Source organism: Lipotes vexillifer, unplaced genomic scaffold (genome assembly GCF_000442215.2).
Source record: "Lipotes vexillifer unplaced genomic scaffold, Lipotes_vexillifer_v1.1 scaffold479, whole genome shotgun sequence".
Taxonomy (NCBI): Eukaryota; Metazoa; Chordata; class Mammalia; order Artiodactyla; family Lipotidae; genus Lipotes; species Lipotes vexillifer.
In genome coordinates this window covers 955,729-970,241 of record NW_006796443.1, presented here as the reverse complement: position 1 = coordinate 970,241, position 14,513 = coordinate 955,729, and the positions used below count along the sequence as shown (strand labels likewise).

Genomic DNA, 14,513 nt, shown 5'->3' with positions numbered 1-14,513 from the left:
CCAAAAGCTTTCCCAGAAATTTGGGGAAAAGAAAAAGGTCAAAGAAAAGGCACTTTATTGAATAGTTTCACAGTGCCCTGAAAAACAGATCAAATTAGTAACTAGCTTTTGAAAATATAAATAAAATTATAAGTACTTATGCTTTGGATTTGTGTTCTATAGGAACATAAGGATTGGAGCTTTTTTATAACTTGATTCTGATTATCAGAGTAATGCCTGGTTATTTTAGATGTTTTAAGGATAGAAAAGCATAGCTAAGAAAAGTATGGACTCTCTCCTGTTTTTTATGTCTCTCCCCATCCTCCACAGAAGGCAGGGGGAGGGGGAGGGTTTGGGTCGGTCACTGGCCTCTACAAGCGAAGCCCACTTTATGGGAGACGTTGCGTCTGTACCCTCCGGCTCCACTGAAGCCACCTGGACGTTAGCATCCAGGCCAGCACATCAAATCTTCCTCAGCACACGGATTTTATGAGAGCACCATCATTTATAAGTCCTCCAGCTGCCCCAACTTGCCCTGGATTTTGAGTACACCTGGTATTTCCCCTGATTGAAGGAAAGAACCCGTGGCACCTAAAAAGGTGCTAAGAAAGGAGAATGGAGATAGAAGAGAAACCCAACTTTCATTAAAGTTGCAGCCCTCAAATGAAAATTTCCCATCAATCATATGCCAGCGTTTCCCTTTAGAGAGCCCCGAATGAACTGCAAAGTAACACTTTCTCTCGTTTACCATCCTAGTGCCTAGTGCAATGCGGCAGCGCCCAGGGTCCATATTAGAAGTCAAGCGGCGTGTTATTTCCACTTGAATACTAGTTGGATGGACACATATTGAAAGAAATCAAGAGAAAAAAAAAAAAAAAAAGGAAAGCTTACGAGAGACAGACTTCCAGTTCAAACTTTATTTGCATACAAAAATATATTATAATGGGAAAAGCATAGTACTGTCTCCAACTATATATAATTAATTACAAATATTTTCATAAAAGCACTTTAAATTACAGAAAAGCTATGTTTTAAGAGGAAATACAACATTAGCATGAGTCATCTGTTCTAATACGCTGCAAGCAGGTAAACAAAGTCAATTTCTAACTTGCCCAGAGATGAGCCCAAAGGCATTTTTAGGATGAGAATGAGAATGGCCTGGTGGTAGATGAGCAGCATCTCTGGCCCCTCCAGCAGCAAATTCTGTAGCTGATTTTATCAGGTCCTCAGAGCTCTCTGAAGCTTCTCCCTTACGATGAAAGGACCCAGAGCTTCTTGCTTCACATACCTGTCAACAGGAGACAGAGAAGGTGATCCACTCACGAAAGCCAACAATTCCTATGCTTAGCCAGAGCACACCTCTCAGACAGGCATCAAAGCACCAAACTTAATGGCAGGCTTCCCACGTAGTATATGTCTGATTAACTGGCATGACTGGCAGCCTGCTGCAATTTCCATGAAGTCAACAGGCATGTCACATGGGTCTAATACAAACTGTGCCGCAATTACAGTCATCTCTGTCAAAACAGTCTTCTGATGGAGGATGGTACAGCACATAAGAAAATGGGCAACAAAATCTTCCAGTAAACAGAAACTGCACAAGAACTTTCCACCTAATACTTAGGTCTGTCTGAAACCATGTTTAAGAACAGAGTTCTTTTTAAATAACCAGCTTTGGATCTATTTTTTCAGATTCTACCCAGCTATTTAGCAGAGTATAGCATAAAATATTTCTTAAGGAAAATCAACTCTTTCATTATAAAATGAAAGGGGCTAGGATGCAATTCTCCAGGCCTGTTCTGTGACCGAACAAGGTCCCCCAAGGGTAGAGTTGCTGAAACTGTCATCCGGGAAACTCTAGCTGATCCTTCTGGCTCTTGCAATCCTGTTCTTTGGAAATAGACTGGGTGGACTGATTCTCAGGGTCCCTTCTTCTAGGCACCCCTGTAAGCAGCTATGATCTAACATCCTCAGGTCTCAAAATTCTTGGTCACAGAAAATGGGGTGCCATTAGTGTAACTGCCAGTGGGAAACAAGGTACTGCGTACTTAATCCAGGTCTTTTAGTAACTGGCGTGGGTCTTTGGTTACAGGATCTCCCCAAGCCAATTCTCTCTTTGGGGACCCAACCCTCTAGAAGTCAGACCTCACCAAACCCCTGATCTAACTTGTGAAATTTTCTCTGGCCCCTGAGATGGAACCCCCTGGCTTGTCAGTATAATGCTTGATGGTCAATAGGCTGATTTCTTTTCTGAAAAGCCTGGCAGGCCACCATGCTGGTAAGCCTCCAATCTTGCTCTAACTAACACTTCACTCTCCACTTCTCAAACAAAATGCCATTGTTTGCTGGTGGTCAGTTCTCACTGTTTGGAAAGGCACACGGTCCACTTCAATGTAAGCTGACCCTCAGAATTTCTTTCCGAGCCACTAGGGTCCTGTTTCTGAACCTAAAGAAGCCTTATGATGTAACTTCCTGCCCCAGGCAAGCTGGTAAACATTACAGCACTTTATCAGAGGTGCTGGTTGGGTTTTCTGTTTGATTTTTTTTTTTTTACTACCAGGCATGTACTCACTTGCTAAGGTTCTGTCGAGATCAGCAATAAAGTCTTCTAGCTCTTTCGTGTCTCCTAGTTTGGCTGAAAAACAAGAGTTGGGGTTCAGTTTCCATATCCAAGACAGCTGATGACTCCGACTTTTCCAGAATTATGCGACCCCATCTCTTTGTCTTCAGAGACTTCATTAAAGAGTGTGGGCTTCCCTGGTGGCGCAGTGGTTGAGAGTCCGCCTGCGATGCAGGTGACACGGGTTCGTGCCCCGGTCCGGGAAGATCCCACATGCCGCGGAGCGGCTGGGCCCGTGAGCCATGGCCGCTGAGCCTGCGCATCCGGAGCCTGTGCTCCGCAACGGGAGAAGCCACAACAGTGAAAGGCCCGTGTACCGCAAAAAAAAAAAACAAAAAAAAAAGTGTCCTGTACCAACCCTTAGTGGCTGCTCCAGTGTTTACTTATAGTCAACTCGGAAACTTATTCTGAAGATGAGCTTAAATGTTTCTTTCTGGTTTTTGTAGTTCATCTCCCCCCCCCACCCGGGCCATACCCCATGCCTATCCCATCAACCTGGAAGAAGCATCTCCCTTCACTACCTTAAAAGTTGGGAGATGCGGGGAAACAGGGACAGGGAAGGAAGATTAAAAGTTTGAACTTTTTGACTGTGTAGGATTTGAGTTAGAATATTCGGGGAGCACGGCACTGTGTGGAATGGACACCCAGATTCCCTAATTCCTGCTAAACTTCTCCCCTGACGCAATTTTGTTCATGCTATCACTCCAGGGCAACGCTTCAGCCCTCATGGTACCTCCAGGATGGAACGAACTAAGCACTACAGTTCCGTGTCAAAATGGTACAGAGAAGGCGACAGGAAGCTCCTGGGTCTAGAGAGCCTCATCCCATCCAGGTGCCAGCATAGAGTAACAAGTCCTCATTATGATTTTGTTCCCTCTATATCCCGAGACATGTAATTCTTTCTGTGTATCTTACTTTTTTCTCTAGAGTTCATCATTCATGCCCTCTCTGAATGCACTACTGGATATTTTTATTAATTAGCCCCCGCTGGCCACAAATAGCTCATTGTTCTTAGCTCTTAAAGTCAATTTGCCACTAGGGCTTTCTTCTCCTCTTTAATTCCTACCTCTTGAGGATCAGGTAACAAATCTGGGCACATTTTAAGCCACTTTCTAGACTGTTCTGTCTCTCTCAATTCAATAGATCCATTACAGATGAAGGGCTGGACAACGGCAGAGTCCCCAGTGGCTGCTAACATTGTTATGTTGAGAAGAGAATTTTAAAATGTCCTTTTGAAAAAGGGGGAAATTCTGCCTTCATGCCTGAGGGAGAAAACGATGGAATCTTCATATTTTTTTTTAACTATGCTCCACTTTTATTGCATTCTGCAACTATTTTCAGCAAGTATAATGTTTCTTAAGGGAAAAAAAACTGCTTTTGTTTTCAAAAGGGCACTTGCCCAATATAAAAGAACATTCAGCTCTCTGGCTGGAGACACTTTACTAGCTCCAAAATATAAGAAACTGCTCATACATCTTTAAAAACCTTTTCGGCCTATTAATATCACAGTAGAGGCAGGATGGAGCTGCCATTTTGAATTATGTTAGATCATTGCTTGTTTCATAATGATGACGCCATTTAATTGCTAAATTGGTCATCTGAAAGCATTAGTTAAAGAGTTAATGCAAGAAAAAGAACCCAACTTTCTGCAAAGCCTAACTGCTGAGTTTTACATTCTAGAAACAACCAGTCTTGGGAGGGCACTGTCATTTGACACTGTCTTGATGACACCACAAGACAGAAAGAGAAGTCTAGAGTCTAAACGTCTTTTCTCCCTGTGAATTTGGTTTCCTGCCCCCTAGTTATCTGATTTCACTTTCACGCTGATCAAAATCCTGAGAAATAACAAAATCCATTCCATGCTGTACTATACTAAGATACTAGTCTTCTCTATTAGTTTTGCACATTTGGAAAAGATTGGTTAGGGGGAAGGGGTAGAAGGAAGAGGCTGAGAAGCAGGAGGAGGGAGGAAGGAAGCAAAAACACTCACAATCCAACTAATGAACTTACCTTTCCGAGGAGGGACAGCGGGAGAGAGCAGAGCTGGAGTGCTGTCTGTTGGAGAATTCAGTTTTTCATCACTGAAGCTGAAGCTGTTCCTATAAAGTGAATCTGCACCTTTCAGGAAAGAAAACATAACTCATTAGAAACGATTTTCAGTCTTACGGTCTATTGCCAACCAACAGTTTATCTCCCAAAGGAGCAAAGTTATAAAGAAAATAGGTTGGTTTCCAGATTTTATATTTATGCCCCCAAATGATTTGAGGCAGGAGAGTGTGCCTGTATATGTGTGTATGTGTCTTCAATCAGGCACACCAAAGGCCCTTGCTTCCCTAAAACAAAGAAGGGGGGGACAGGATCATCATGACCAAACCAGCCTCTTTTGTGACAAACCGGAGCCCACTGCCCAGTGGGTGTCTAACTGACAGCTAAGCCAATGCTTGGCCGATGAGGGTGAGGGGCTTCCCTTGGGATTTGAGACATAAGGAAGCATCTTTCCTGAAAAATGTCCCTTCTGCCTTCTGAACCCCCTAAAATACAGAGACAAGGTTGGATCCCATGACTTAATAATCCTCCCTGCCTGCTCATGAGAGAGTCTTTGGCGTGGTTTTCCTGAGCTCCTACATTCTGGGGATAAGCTAGAAGGTCAAAGATAAAGATTTCTTCTCCCACAGGTTGTCTATTACAGTTTGGGTGATTTGCTGCCTCCATTGTCATACCCTCAAAGACCAGAGCAAGAGCAAGGCAAGGTCCCAGAAGCAGGGCTGAGCTGAGTCAAGGAAACCAGCCCAGCTACTAAGTATTCAGATGCCCTTGAGCAAGATAATGTCTCTGGGCCTCAGTTTACCCATCCATAAAATGGGAAGCTGGACTAAATAATCCTTAAAGTCCCTTCCAGCTCTGAAGTTCTGAGATTCTATTTCTCTAAGTTCTGCCAAGGGGGAGGAAACCAACCCACGGCCAGCCAGCCAGTCGTGTGGCTGTGACACAGAAAGGAACTGCTGGCTGAGCTGCACTAACTCAAAGGCTCAAAGGCAGACCCGGCGGCGGAAGCAGGATGTGGCCTCTGAGGTCACAAAGGAACAGCCTTCCCAGTTAAAACAAAACACAAAGCCAGGCACGGCTGTAGCAGAGATGAGCTCTGGGAAGGCTGTTCGGGTGAGAGAGGGTGGCTGAACCATGAGGACCTGGTCAGGCTCCCTGTCCTCCTTGGGATTCGCTCAGTTTTATCCAATCACCTCCAGCTCAGGAAGATGCAAAACCACCTTTCTTTGGTCCCCTTGACTCAAAATGAACAGGACCAAGTTACAAAAGACACGCCCAGGGCTTCCCTGGTGGCGCAGTGGTTGAGAGTCCGCCTGCCGATGCAGGAGACACGGGTTCGTGCCCTGGTCCAGGAAGATCCCACATGCCGCGGAGCAGCTGGGGCCGTGAGCCATGGCTGCTGAGACTGCACGTCCAGAGTCCGGAGCCTGTGCTCCGCAACGGGAGAGGCCACAACAGTGAGAGGCCCGTGTACCGCAAAAAAAAAAAAAAAAAAAAAAAAAAAAAAAAGACATGCCCAGAATAAAAAAGGGTTTTCAGAAGCAGAGGTTTCTGGTCCTAGGAGAATTCCTCTTCATCCCTAAAGATTGCTCCAAGTTCCTGGAGCAGTTCCTGAGGCCTCCTTACTGGTCCTCCCACCCTCCCCTGACCAGGTGGCCCCAGAGCCATCTCGTCTTCCTGGCCGACACACCCATCGCATTCAGTTTTCCAAACATGCCCAACCCTCACAGCCGATTCTTCCTTCTTAGGTCCAGCCCGGGTCACCTAAAAGGACAACAACCCTTTTTCAAGGCTTTGATGATGAACACCTACTGAGATCTGAAACACCAAACCTTACCCTTACATTTCCCCAGATATTACTTCCCACAATAGTGGTCCTTTGAGAAGAACTGTGCGATCAACGAACTCTAAGAAACACCAAGCACCCCTGGAGAGTGCTCTGATGTAACCCCACTTTAACGTGCCTGAGACATCTTGTGATACAGAAACAGACTCAGGGACTTCCCTGGCGGTCCAGTGGTTAAGAATCCGCCTTCCAATGCAGGGGACGCAGGTTCGATCCCTGGTCGGGGAACTAAGATCCCACATGCTATGGGACAACTAAACCTGTGCGCTCTAGAGCCCGCGAGCCACAACGAAGAGACCAGGCGCCACAACGAAAGATCCAGCATGCCGCAACTAAGACCCAACTCAGCCAAACAAATAAATATTTTAAAAAAAGAAAAGAAAAGAAACCAGCTCAGCCCTATTTCCCCTGGTTTACTTGCCCTTGGGACACTTTTTCGGTGACACTTCTATTAATATTTCTCGAGACGCTTGTACTCAGTGGAACTCAACGTGGGAAGCCCTTCTGCTCGCTTGTCATCTGGGCCGCCCTCTGCAGCAGTCTGGATTTTCTCAAGGGGAGGCCTTTTCCCTACGCACAGGAAAGTGGTCACGCCCATCACAGACCTACCGCTTCTCGTTACTGCTTGTCGCCACGTCAGAGGCAGGAGAATCACCCCCAAATAGAACCCGAGAGACTTGTGGGGAAAAGATGAGGTAAGACTGAGGGGGCAGGAAAACCACAGAGGGCCCTGGGGAAGCACGCCTCGTGCCAGAACTCGTGAGCCAGGAGAAAGGAGTATGAGGCCTCTGGAACGTTATCCTTGGATCCAAAGGACACCTGAGAGCATCACCCCCACCCCTGGCCCAGAGTGCTGAACCCAGGACTCGCTGGCAGCACCCCTGGTCTCAGTCTCACCACCACACCCTGCACCGCAGGCCCTCCTCCTGACTTGGGACTTCACCTCTGTTCTGCCCCGACTCTCCATCAATTTTACGTCCATGTATATGCATCCCTTGGGAGGGGGCACACACACACACACACACACACACACACACAATTTGTTTGCCGCACACACAGGTTGACCAAATGCTGTTGAGTCTGGGGGGAAGGAATGACCTAGACATGGAAAAGGTCATTGCAAAATGGTAGGAAAAAGGAATCCAGTGAGGATTCATGAAAAACTCAAGGTAACTCACTTGGTTTTGAGACTCTGTAGCGTCCTAGTATACTAAAGGCATCACCACGGCTTACGTCTTACCCTTTAGAGCCTGGTGTTTATATGCCTTTTTTATCTAAGTATTTTCCTCAAACTCAGAAAATATATAGACAAACTGACTGTTATTTGACTGACAAATTCAGCTGCCAACTATTAAGTACACTGTTCAAATAATCAGAAGTTGCCTCTTACTGATAATGAACTTGTGCTACTCCCACAATGAAGGAAGGGAAAAAAAAATTCTAGTTACAGTACACACACACACACACACATAATCTCACGCACCAGCTCACTGCTACACCTTGACGCCTCTCTATTTCCATGAGTTCCAGTGCACAATCCGGGCCCGACCTGACTCCAGGCTCCAGAGTGTTCAACCATCAAAAGGAAATGAACCCCCAGCACCCCTGAGCCAAACTTCCCCACAGTTGAGTTCCGCCCTGTGTTCATAACTGCTCTACACGTCATTCCCAAAACAATGACCAGGACAACCGCAGGAGCCCCAGAAGCTCCCACCCTAGAGATATGTGGCACCAAGGCCGTGTGAAAGCTGTGTGACCCTGTGCAAGTCACTTCATCTCTGAGCCTTAGTTTCTTCTCTTGCGAAAGGGGAATCAGTAAGCCAGGCGCTCCATGTGATACCTATGGTTTTCATTGCTTTTATTCTGTTTTCCCAACAAAATGGAGGAAGACACACTCAGCAGAAGCAAGGTCACCACAGAGAGTAAGAAGACTCAAGATCCTGGGCCCAGGCTTCTTCCACGTCTTCAGATAAATTCCTAAGAGAAAATTTATCTTCAGAGGTGCCCTAGAACAAACCTCCCAAGAACAAACCCACAGACACGGAAGTACCCCAAGCTCCAGACCTCTCTTTACCCTTTATCCAATAAAATTTCATTCCACGGACTTACAGGGAACAAGATTTCATGCTAGGTGTATATTAAAAGGGAAGCAAAGCCTGACTTCCTGTTCTTTTCATTCCCCTAGAACTCTATTTCTTGAGTTCTAGAAATAACAGCTCATTAGTCTGATAAAGGACACGAATGTGTCACAGGCTGATAGCATACTAATGTATTGTTGCCCCGCCCAATATTAGGTGCTGCCATTAACAGGGGTTCAAGGGACACATAACACTGATGATTTGGGGAACCGCGGCAGGTGGCAAGACTAGATATTTTAGGGCCTTACGACATCTACTGCTATCAGCTCTAAAGCCCCGTCAGAAATGTCCTTGTCAACTTAGTGCACTGAAGCCAGGAACCTCGAATTCAGGGACCAAGTTTTCTAAGACATCATCAAAAGCAATGTGAGGATATTAAATATGCAAACATCTAACTGCAGGAGCGCCAACAGAGCTTGGGAAGCTCAGCTACAAAAACAGAGGCTTGTTTAAAAGGTAGACGTGCTTTTTTCGTTTGGGGGTGGAGAGAAAGGTAATTTGGGGTTGGCACCAGCGTGTGCTACTCCAGAGGAAAGGGAAACCACAGACAGTAACCCTGGCCCAGAGCTCCTGTAAATATAGAACAATCCCACACATTTCAGGCAAGCAAAGCACAGTAATTAACTGAGAAAAGGAAAGCCTTGGCCCTGTTTCCCTTTTGCCACAGGGAATGGTATGCGGGTGTTGGGGGAGGTGGATTGAAACTCCTCCTCAAAATCTAAATTCCAACAGCCTCCCTGAAAGTGCAATAAAATAAAACGTTTCTCAGTTTCAGCACTATCGCCCCCGCTTCCCTTCTGAGACTGCTCAGTCCCTCTAGATATCCCTCCAGGTGTCAGCCAGTGACACCTGTCACCTGCCTGGAATTCCTAACACACACCGGGACACCCTGAGGGCTCCTAACTCCTCAGTCTCTCCCGTCTTGAACAAGTTCAAGTGCTGGTCTCAGTGGCTCTTAGGCCAGATCAGCCAATGGGCTACCTGTCATGCATGCCCCCCCCCCGCCAGGGGCCATACAGTCCCCTCTCCCAGGGCCAAGCTAGAATAGTCGAGGCAAAGAAATACAGATGTTCTAGGTCCTGCACATGCTAAAGAAGCCAATTCCGCATTCCCTACAATGGCCCTGCAAAATCATAATAGCCCCAGCATACGGAGTAGACTTCAGAGGTCTTCTGTTAAGTAGCAAAACCCTCCCCCCCCCCCCCGCAAAGGAAAAAGGAAACTCCAATCCGTCAAAGATATAAGTTTGCATCACCTTTTAAAGTTCCAGTTAATATTAGAAACTTCTTATAAAATCATTCGGTGGAATCATAAATTAACACATTGGTTAAAATTTAGTATCTGATGAGTTAAAATGTCATCAGACACATTTCAGAAGTCATGCTGTGCACGTACAGTTTTGAAAATACTGAAAAAACAACAGATTTTTCAAAATAAGTTCAAACCAAAGATGTGCACAATGCCTGAAGCACGTCTGAGGATCGCGTTTGAACCTCACTGCCCTCCTAACTGTGCTGCCCTTTTACTGCCAAAGTTGAAACTGCTCTCATGAAAGTGCCTGGTGTCACCTGTTGGAACCGAAATCTAGAAGGAAGAAACAAAAGGAACTATTTTCATCACCCCGCATTTGAATGCCACCCCTAATGTGAAGTTATCTTGCCACTGTTATTTTGGTCCTCTTCATGTCTTAGAAGGATTCCCTGTAAGTGGAAACAGGAAAGAGTATTTCCTTATTAAATATCCGTTCTTCTCTCCTATCTAAGTAAGTTGCTTCTCTGGCTGAAAGAAGGAATGTCTACTTTTTCTCCTTTGGATGCAAGCAAGCGAAATATTTTTTAATTGAAGTGTAGTTGATTTACAATATTGTATTAGTTTCAGGTATACAGCAAAGTGATTCAGATATATATATATATATATATATACATACATATATTTTTTTATTCTTTTTCATTATAGATTATTACAAGATACTGAATATAGCTCCCTGTGTTATATAATAAATCCTTGTTGTTTATCTGTTTTATATATAGTAGTGTGTATATGTTAATCCCAAACTCCTAATTTATCCTTTCCCCCCCACTTCCCCTTTGGTAACCATAAGTTTGTTGTCTATGTCTGTGAGTCTGTTTCTGTTTTGTAAATAAGTTCGTTTGTACTAGTTTTTAGATTCCACATATAAGTGATATCATATAATATTTGTCTTTCTCATCTTTTTTTTTTTTTTTTGAGAGAAAAGGAAGGGTTCTTCAAAAACCAGGAATGCAGTAGGTACATCTTCAGAGTGATGGAGCTGTAAGAGGTAGAGTGACAACCAAGGTCCCAAGGGTTTAGAGCTTCATACATAACATTTTCACACAAGACACTGGCTCAAATGTCTCTGACCTATGTGACATAGCGTGGCACGTGCATTTTATTATTTTCTTAAAAGCATCAAACAGAACAAATGTTTTCTTCCTCATCATGAGCTTATGGATGTTTCTAACATCATCATTAAATAGCATCCTTACCATTTCACAGCTAGAGAAAATGAGGCCCACTCCTCATGCAGGGCCCTAACAGAGCTCGGCCTGGGCTCCACAGACCCGGCCAGGTGACCACTGCCTTGAAGAGACACCTTCAAACACAACCACCATTGATAAGCAGGCACATGATCCCTGTCCAGTGAGACATCAAGTCTATCCCGGAGGACCTAGTTCACATACCAGCCAACCATCCATGGTGACAGAGCAAGGCCTTAGAGAGAGAGACAGCCCAACTGGTTCCACTTTTTTATCAGAAAAAAGGAGACAACAGTGCCTACGTTCCAGGACTGTAGCAGAGATCATATGAGATAACACATTTAAAGCAAAGCAAAGAGATCATTAATGGTTAGAGGTAATAAACAATAATAGTAATCATAGAAAGAGCCTGGCAAAAGAGAGTTGCTCTTCCACGCACCACAACTACTGAAACCCACGCTGTAGGGCCCGTGTGCCGCAACTACTAAGCCTGTGCGCCTAAAGCCCGTGCTACGCAATAAGAGAAGCCCCGCAATGAGAAGCCCACGCACCGCAAGGAAGAGTAGACCCCGCTCGCCGCAACTAGAGAAAGCCTGCGTGCAGCAACGAAGACCCAATGCAGCCAAAAAATAAATTAAAAAAATAAGGGAGAGAGCTGCTCTTATTATGATCATCCTGGTGTGTCTCCCCTTTGGTGGGCTAAATTTCAGTAGGATCCACGTCTCTCAAATATTCTCTTCCACAGAAAAGCATTAAACAGACAAATGAGTATAACAAATGTCTGTGATCCATTCTTAGCGGCAATTAAGACACATATTAGGCGTCCTTAAGAAATCACTATTTAGATACACACTGCTTCTGCCAGGACTATTTCTAACCTGCCTCGTGGTGGCCAAACTACACATTTATAGAAAAGACTAATGTCATCTGAGCCTTCTTTACACCCTCCCATTTACCTCTCTAACCACCAAACTAAGGGTTAGTTTAACAGTTAACAACAACAGCAGAAAACAAAGTACACACACATACCCTAAGAAAAACTACAGACTATTCCAAATATCTCCCCCCAAACTGTTAAGAATGTGTTTCGAGTGCCTTTTCTTTGAGGCCTCTGAAAATAGATCGCAGATCTGAAACCCTACCCAGAGGGAGTTGCAATCACCCATGAATGGGTGAGCTCAGACCGTATTCTAGCCAAGTGCAGCTGTGGTTTAGAAAGGAGCTGTTCTTTGCAAGACAGCGGCACCGGACAGACTGTGCCAGCTTTCTTTCCCACGGGAGAGAGAATTTGTACCTGATGAATAACTTGCTCCATGCCCCAGTAGAAGGAGACATATTTAAGTTTGGCCACAGACATGGAGACAAATTTCAAAATTTTTTAGACTTCTCTTTGAAATTGAAAATAAGCGGTCTGGTCATTAGCAACAAAGTCCAAACATACTGAACGGAAAATTAACAGCATACGATTCCATTCCCTTTCACCTCAAAAGCTGCAATTATTTCTAACGCTTGGGCAGGGCTGCCAAGAAAAGTCAAGCTGGAACTCAAGTTTCTGACTCAAAGCCTGAACTGGGTGGCGAGTGGCCTTTATTCCTTTTCAGAAGGACAGCTCATGTGTAAGCCTAGGACTGTATCTTTGCCCTGTAACAAGGGGGAGCTTCAGATTTCAAAAGAAGGGAATCACAAGGAAAGGTCATTGTTTTTATTCCCAGAGTCAAGGACAACAAAGGGAGTGACATTCACGCTTGTATCCCATCTAGAGAATGAAGCCTCAAGAATTACCCAGAAATGTTTAAAATTCACTTTGAAAAATACTAAGTAATCCAGGTTGGGTAAAACAGCAGTCACATAATACTGAAAAGTCACCCGATTTGCTATTTGACGCCTGAAAAGGTATCCAAAATCCTTACGGGACATTCGAGTTCCTGGAAAAAATGGTCTCTCTTCGTAACAAGGTTGTTTAGGACAGAGAGACGCGGGGGGTAGTCTCCACTATGAGCAAAGTCACCAGAAAGCAGCTCTGGGCCCATCTGCTCTCTGCCCACCCCCAACTGGGTGGGGAGTCAGAGCCAGCCGTCCACGTGATGGACCTGCCTGAAGGATGAGGGACACTTTCTAAATACTTGAACTCAGCAGTGCCAGGGATTCTTTCAAAACTTCGGGCAGGGGCTTCCCTGGTGGCGCAGTGGTTGAGAGTCCGCCTGCCGATGCAGGGGACGCGGGTTCGTGCCCCAGTCTGGGAGGATCCCACATGCCGCGGAGCGGCTAGGCCCGTGAGCCATAGCCGCTGAGCCTGCACGTCCGGAGCCTGTGCTCCGTAACGGGGAGAGGCCACAACAGTGAGAGGCCCACGTACAGCAAAAAAAAAAAAAAAAAACTTCGGGCAGTGTAGCAAGAAGTCTGGGAGCTCAGGGCCAGAAGAAAGTGCAAGAAGTGCTTCAAAAATCTAAGAACGGGAGCTTATGAAACCTTTCCTGGTTTCACAAATATGTCCATATTGTGCCCTCCCATGCGCCCCGACCCCATGCCTGTGGCACTTGCTCCACAGCCTCTGAAGATACTGCTGAGAGGGAAAAGAAGGGGAAAGGAGAGGAGGTCGGGGAGCCGCGGGAAGGCCTGGCTGGGGTCCCAGGAGTCCTACCGCTTCGACCCTCCTGCGTCCTGACACCTGCCCTCCAAGAGCCTTCCCGAGACCATCCTCAGAGGTCTTGCCCCCGCCGGGCCTGCAGCCCCAGAGACGCCTAGAGTCCTAGAGACCGCGCTGAGCTTTGGGGCTATAACACCGCCCGGCCCCGATAAGCAAGCTGAGCCTCGAGCCCAGAGCGCTCCTCCGCGGGCCGGGTACGGGGAGTGCCCAGGGCTCCGGCACCTTCCCCGGCGGGGCCACACTTACTCTCCGAGTCGCTGAAGCCGCTGCTGTCGCTGACGCTGGCGCTGCTCCGCCGCTTCATGCGCTCCAGGTGCTCTTCGTAGTGGAAGTGGCGCTCGTGGAAGGGCGACGCGAAGTCGGCCAGCACCGCATCAAACTCGCACAGCGCGTCGCTCAGGTCCCCCGCGTCGGCCGAGTCCAAGGCCGGGGCTGGGGAGGGACGGCGGGCTCAGGTGAGGGTGGGGTGGGGCGGCCGCCCCACCCCGGGCCCGGCAGGGGCCGCACGGTTCCCGAGGATCGCTAACTAACGCTGACCGCGCGCTGGCCCGGGGACAGCCCGGCTGTCGCTGCCCGCTGCTCGCTGTTATCTTTTAATAGTCTCCACCACCCCCTGAAGTGCGCCTTGGTGTCGCGCCCGTTTTCGAGATAAAGAAAGTGAGCCTCGACCCGGGGAAGTTGCAGGCCAAAGGTCACGCAGCTAAATGACACAGCCGAACTCTTTCCCACGCGCTGTCGG

The 14,513-nt window shown here is 46.6% G+C and overlaps 1 protein-coding gene across 1 annotated transcript in view; it reads right to left on the bottom strand.

The window, feature by feature from the left end:
* Positions 1–876: 876 nt before the first annotated feature.
* The window catches only part of RGCC (regulator of cell cycle), a 14,113-nt gene continuing 476 nt past the window's right edge, over positions 877–14,513 (bottom strand). Inside the window, exons 2-5 of the mRNA XM_007468611.1 lie at positions 14,021–14,206; positions 4,610–4,717; positions 2,552–2,614; positions 877–1,267 (exon numbers count right to left, since the gene is read on the bottom strand). Coding sequence (XP_007468673.1) covers positions 1,260–1,267; positions 2,552–2,614; positions 4,610–4,717; positions 14,021–14,206 — 365 coding nt within the window. The 3' untranslated portion in view covers positions 877–1,259. The remainder of the gene's footprint in view (positions 1,268–2,551; positions 2,615–4,609; positions 4,718–14,020; positions 14,207–14,513) is intronic.